Raw genomic sequence first — 5,586 nt, 5'->3', positions numbered from 1 at the left:
TGTTGAGACTCCACCAATTTCCTTGTGGCCTCCCTTACCAAATACACAAAATTCTTCAGGCCAGATGATTTCCCATTTTCCTGCCGTTCCTCCTCACTTTCCTTCTGGCCCACCTTCTCATTTTCCTTACTATGAAATGAATCCTATGATGGGTGGTCCTGTGTTTGCTTTTGGACCACATGACGAGTCTGCATCTACAACACAGTCGCAGCCTCAAAAAAGTACTGCCCCAGCATCAAGGCCAATAGGGAGCTGGCAACAGGGTCATTCTGGTGTGGAATCCTTTTATGGTCCTCCAGCTGGATTTACTGGACCTTTTATTGCTCCTCCTGGAGGCATTCCAGGTGTCCAAGGGCCTCCACACATGGTTGTTTATAACCATTTTGCACCCGTTGGACAATTTGGTCAAGTTGGGTTGAGTTTCATGGGCACCACTTATATCCCATCTGGAAAGCAACCTGATTGGAAACACATCCCTACAACTTCTGCAGCAGGGACTGGTGAAGGGGATATGAACAATATGAATATGGCATCTTCACAGAGGAATCCTGCTAACATGCCTTCTCAAATTCAACATCTTGCTCCTGGTTCGCCACTTCTGCCAATGGCATCTCCCGTGGCTATGTTTGATGTTTCTCCTTTTCAGGTAAAGAGTTGATCTGTCTTGGGGTCGATTTCTGCATGTCATACAAAGGCTTCTATGATTGTTGTATACCGTATAGCAGTGCTGGGGATAGGGATATCATAGTTGTTCTTGCTTGGAATTTCAGTCATTTTCAGTTTCTTTTATTTTATTCCAAAAGATAGCCATTGGGTTCTTCTGCTTTATTTTAATTTATCTGTTTAAGATATTTGCTTGTGTAGTAGTAGCTAACTAGTGTGTGAACTTTGTGCCAGCCCTCAACCGATATGTCAGTGCAAGCTCGATGGCCACATGTTCCTAATGCACCACTATCATCCATTCCTCTATCGATGCCATTGCATCAACAAGAGGGTGTTCAAACTTCTCAGATGAGCCATGGCCCGTCTGGTGACCAGCAACTACATGTCAAAAGGTTTACCGGTTCTCGAACTTCAACATCTTCTGACAGTGATAGGAATTTTCCTAGAGCAGCTGATGTAAATGTCAATCAATTACCTGATGAACTTGGATTAGTGGACACTTCAAACTCCACTGCTTCCAAGACTTCAGCTCAGGGTGTTATCAACAAGACTCCATCTGTGGTAACCAATACAGATGCTGCTGCCAAAGTTGATTCTCAAACTGGAAATAGAAGCAATATTAATAACCAGAACGCAAGTTCTACATACAAGACTCAGCCCTCACAACAAATTAATGTTTCTACCCAGCAGCAGCATTATGACCATTCGTCAGGACATAATAATTATCAGAGAGGAGGTGGCGGTGCTTCTCAGAGAAATAGTTCTGGTGGTGAATGGTCCCATCGTAGATACCATGGAAGAAACCAATCTTTGGGTGGAGATAAGAACTTCTCCTCGTCGAAGGTGAAGCAAATTTATGTTGCTAAGCAGACTATTAGTGGGTCATCAACAGTGTCATAAGGTGTGCAAGCAATAACTGCTGGATTTGAAAGAAAAAAAACTTGGAAGGCTTTGTTCTTAATTCTTGGTCTGGCGGGAATAAAATTTTGATTAGCTTCTACTTGGGTTTAGGACAGGTTGAGTGTTAGATTAAGATTTTTGCTGGCTACAACAGATTCTATACCATTCTTCCTGATGAAGGCTGTGGTAGGGTTTGATAGCTCCGTCATTGTTGTCACTATGTCATTTTGCAATTGCCATCAAGCTTGGACAATCTTTGTTTTCTTTGACAGTTAAAAAACCTAGATATTTATTGGGTTTTGTGTATCGGAATCATTAGCTGTCTTCATATATTCTTTTTATAATTACAAGGAAGTATCAGTTTTGAGAATCTCTAGTTTCTTTTCTAGTTTTACATTCAGACATGAATCATGGATGATTTTAGATGAAACCTCATCACAAAATTCTGCTTGAAGTTCATGACCCCTAGTAAATTGGCCATTTTCTCACAGTCGAGTTTGTTCTGTTCACAAATACTAGGGATGAAAATGTGGAACTTTTACTTGAAAAATACTAGTTACTTCCACTCGGACCAACTTATGTTGGTAGCCAATTGATGAATTGGAAGCTAAAGTGAATTCCTTACTTTAGAGCTCAAATTGATTCCTAACTAAACTATTGTTTTTGAACTCTAAATTACCAAGTAAATGGTTAAATTTTTCTGTTGCAAAATCACTATGGCTTATTGTGATTTTACCAAACCAACCGAGAAGCCAAACATTTCCTAGTTTTCATCAATCAAATTGGCATCCAAACTTTCACTCTCTCTAGTTTAGCCTGTCATCCTAACTAACACTTTCCTAATTTATAAAAAACTTTAAAATAGTCCTTAAAATTACTCAATTAGTCCCTCTAGTAGTTTGGTTCATTTGAGTGATTCTAAGTGCTATATTGGCACTCCCCCATTCCAACAGAGTCAAGTCAGACCCACTTTTCTTGCATGCTTGTTAAAATACATTACTTTAGTGCCGAACATTAAAAAAACAAATTGAACATAAGGGGATAACATCAATTTGCTCCTTCAATCCCTACTCTTCTTCCTTCTCTAAGTTATTATTTAATTCATTTTCATGGCAGTGGCTCCTTCAATGACACATGTAATGTCTCGATTCCACTTATAAGAGAGAAAATGCCAACATGACACTAACACAACTTAAACCACCAAAACTAATATATGGATTGTGATAATACTTTAGAGACTTCAAAATTGAAACAAGAGTGATAGTTTGAGCAATTTATTCTCTTATTCTAGGCTAGTTCACTTTTGGATCCAAAAGATAAGATGGTAGTTTTTGTTTTTTTCATCCCTGCTACAACATCACCAACATGGCCCACTTCATAATCAGAGAAATCAAAATTAATCTTAGCTCTAACACCATGAAACTGAATAGCAGCTTTATCATAAGCCCTTGCAGCTTTCTCAGCCGTTTGAAAAGTACCAAGCCAAACACGAGTTGCCCTTTTTGGGTCTCTAATCTCAGCCACCCATTTTCCCCATGCTCTCTGCCTCACTCCCCTGTATTTCCTCTTCTCTTCCTTTTTCTCCTTCTCAATGAAGAAAATGCAACCTAGACAGCCTTTGATTTTGCATGATAGACACGTGGCAGTATCATGTTGGTTCTGGAGGGACCCACTTGCATAAGTCGAAATCCTTTGTTGTTGGTTAATGTTGTTGTTATTAAGTAGCTGAATATCAGAATTATGAACAACAACACTAGAAGAGACAACCTTAATAAGAGTGGATACTATGATAGAATTTTCTTGTTCCTTATTTGGTAATAATTTTCCAACAATATCATTCGAAATGGGAAGTGCCATTATCTCGAGTGCGAGTGACAACGATGTGAATGTAGTTGTAGTTGGATAATATAAATGGGTATTGTGTAGTGACGTGAAGGGTAGGTGTACGTTAAGGATTGGTTGTGATGGTTAGAGCACGTGGAGGGGATGAGGAGAAACGTAGAAAGCTCGGTCGAAGTTTTGGAATGGAAGGAGCATATTGAAAAATACGTGGAAGTGTGGGGAGAGGTTGCTGTTTTGCATGGAAAGAGGGGTGAAATGGTATCTTGTGTGTTTTGTTGTGGCTTAATCGGAGCTTTACACCTGGCCTCGCTTGCCCTTATCACCTTCGATGTTTGTGCTTTAAGCTCTTAACATCAAGGCTCTACCAATCAGTGCCCTAATTATATTCGTTAAAATATTTAATATTAAAAGAAATATACAATTTTAATATACTATGTTTTTCTCACGTAAAATAGATGAATCAAAATAATTTATTAATTCATTGCAATTCAACAAAAATTTTAAAAACAAATCAAAATCAATTTGTCTAGTAAAAATAAAACTATTCATCTATTAAATATTTTAGTAGAGGGATATTCATTAAATCCACTTAATAACTTTTAATATTATAATAAATTATATATCTACAATAATAATAATTTTTATTTATTGTAGAAAAGAAATAATGGCTTCTTTTTATTTCTAAAATTAATTAATTTATTATTTTACTTTTTTTAAATATTAATAAAATTGTTGTTTATATTATTTTATAAAAGTAAAACTTTTTATTTCTAAAATATTAAAAAAATACTGGAAAAATAATTTTTTTTTAAATATTTTAAAAAATTATTTAAAAAACTATTTTTTCTACTTAAAGCCAATTTTATTATTATTTTAAAATAGGTAACTAATTTTAATTAATAATTAAATAATATGGATAGTGGCAGATTTTCGGACATTGGATCTCTAACAACCACCAAATGCTTAGAGGCGGATTTTTTATAGCTGTTGTAGTGGCTGTTGATGGTGTTTCCGCGATTGATCACCACCAACCCCCATTCTATTTAAATGAATAATTAATAAATTATTATATTTAAAAAAAAATTAAAGTTATGATTTTTAATTCAGCAAAAGAAAATTATTTTTTATTAAAAATAGATTTTTTTTTAATAAAGTTATGCTTTGTAATTAAAATAAATTATTATTTAAATTCTGTTTGTTAAATACAATAAAGATAGTAAAAAATATAATAAAAAGTTTTGACTTTTATAAAAAATGTTTGACTAAATAGTAAATGTGGTCCTTCAACTTATTTCCATTTAACGTTTTAGTTCTTTATCTTTTTTTTTCTTCTCAATTTGGTCATTTATTTTAATTTTAAGTGACAATTTGATCTTTTATGTTTTAAAATGTCAACAATGTTATCATTTTTTTTCGCAAAAATTCAAAAAGTTCATCAAAAGTTTCAAAGAAACTCCATAAAATTAATTATCATTCTCAATATAATACAAACTTCATCAAAATCATAACTTAAATCTTTAAATATACTCATATTTTCATCTCTAACAACATCAATTAAAAAAATGAAAATATGAGTTTATTTGAAAATTTGAGTTACGAATTTGATGAAATTTGTATTATATTGAAGAATATAATTAATTTTATGGGTTTTATTTAAAATTTTTGATGAATTTATGTAAAAAAAAAAGGATAACATTGTTGACATTTTAAAATATAAAAGATCAAATTGTCACTTAAAATTAAAAGAAATGACCAAATCGAAAAAAAAAAAATTAATAGAGTAAAACGTTAACTGAAATTAAATTAAGGGATCACATATGCTATTTAAATAAATTATTATTCAAATTCTATTTGTTAAATACAATAAAGATATTAGTAAAAAAATATAATAAAAAGTTTTGACTTTTCTAAAAAAATGTTTTTAAAATAATAAGTTTAAGATCAGTTTTAAAAAAACAATAAATAAAACTATTTTTAAAACTAATTAAAAATATTTTTTTGAAATAAATATAATATCATTTTTTAAATTATATATTTAAAAAAAATGTAATTCAGTGAATTGTATTAAATAAAACATGTGATCACTTTCTGTAGTGGATAAATTGGATGAATTTATAGTTGGATGAATTAGATGAATGACGTATAATTGGATAAATTTTTTATTTTGTAGTAGATATCGTT

General features: G+C 32.5%; 2 protein-coding genes across 2 annotated transcripts in view; one reads left to right on the top strand and one right to left on the bottom strand.

Annotated features, from left to right (window-relative positions):
* LOC101497795 (uncharacterized) overlaps nucleotides 1-1,933 on the top strand; it is a 9,713-nt gene extending 7,780 nt beyond the window's left edge. Inside the window, exons 7-8 of the mRNA XM_004509151.4 lie at nucleotides 8-646; nucleotides 898-1,933. Of these exons, the coding sequence (XP_004509208.1) occupies nucleotides 8-646; nucleotides 898-1,563 (1,305 nt within the window). The 3' untranslated portion in view covers nucleotides 1,564-1,933. The remainder of the gene's footprint in view (nucleotides 1-7; nucleotides 647-897) is intronic.
* A 758-nt stretch (nucleotides 1,934-2,691) lies between these two features.
* On the bottom strand, nucleotides 2,692-3,698 carry LOC101497463 (ethylene-responsive transcription factor ERF109-like). The gene has a single exon (XM_004509150.4). It carries the CDS (start codon nucleotides 3,418-3,420, stop codon nucleotides 2,851-2,853), a length of 570 nt encoding a protein of 189 aa, XP_004509207.1. The 5' UTR covers nucleotides 3,421-3,698; the 3' UTR covers nucleotides 2,692-2,850.
* Nucleotides 3,699-5,586: the final 1,888 nt, after the last annotated feature.

Source organism: Cicer arietinum, chromosome 7, assembly GCF_000331145.2.
Source record: "Cicer arietinum cultivar CDC Frontier isolate Library 1 chromosome 7, Cicar.CDCFrontier_v2.0, whole genome shotgun sequence".
NCBI classification, from domain to species: domain Eukaryota; kingdom Viridiplantae; phylum Streptophyta; class Magnoliopsida; order Fabales; family Fabaceae; genus Cicer; species Cicer arietinum.
The sequence above is the reverse complement of the archived record's forward strand: the minus strand, read 5'-3'. Positions and strand labels throughout refer to the sequence as shown.

Bases quoted from the DNA above. Each gene is read 5' to 3' on its own strand.
- LOC101497463 (XM_004509150.4), bottom strand. From the start codon at position 3,420: ATGGCACTTCCCATTTCGAATGATATTGTTGGAAAATTATTACCAAAT.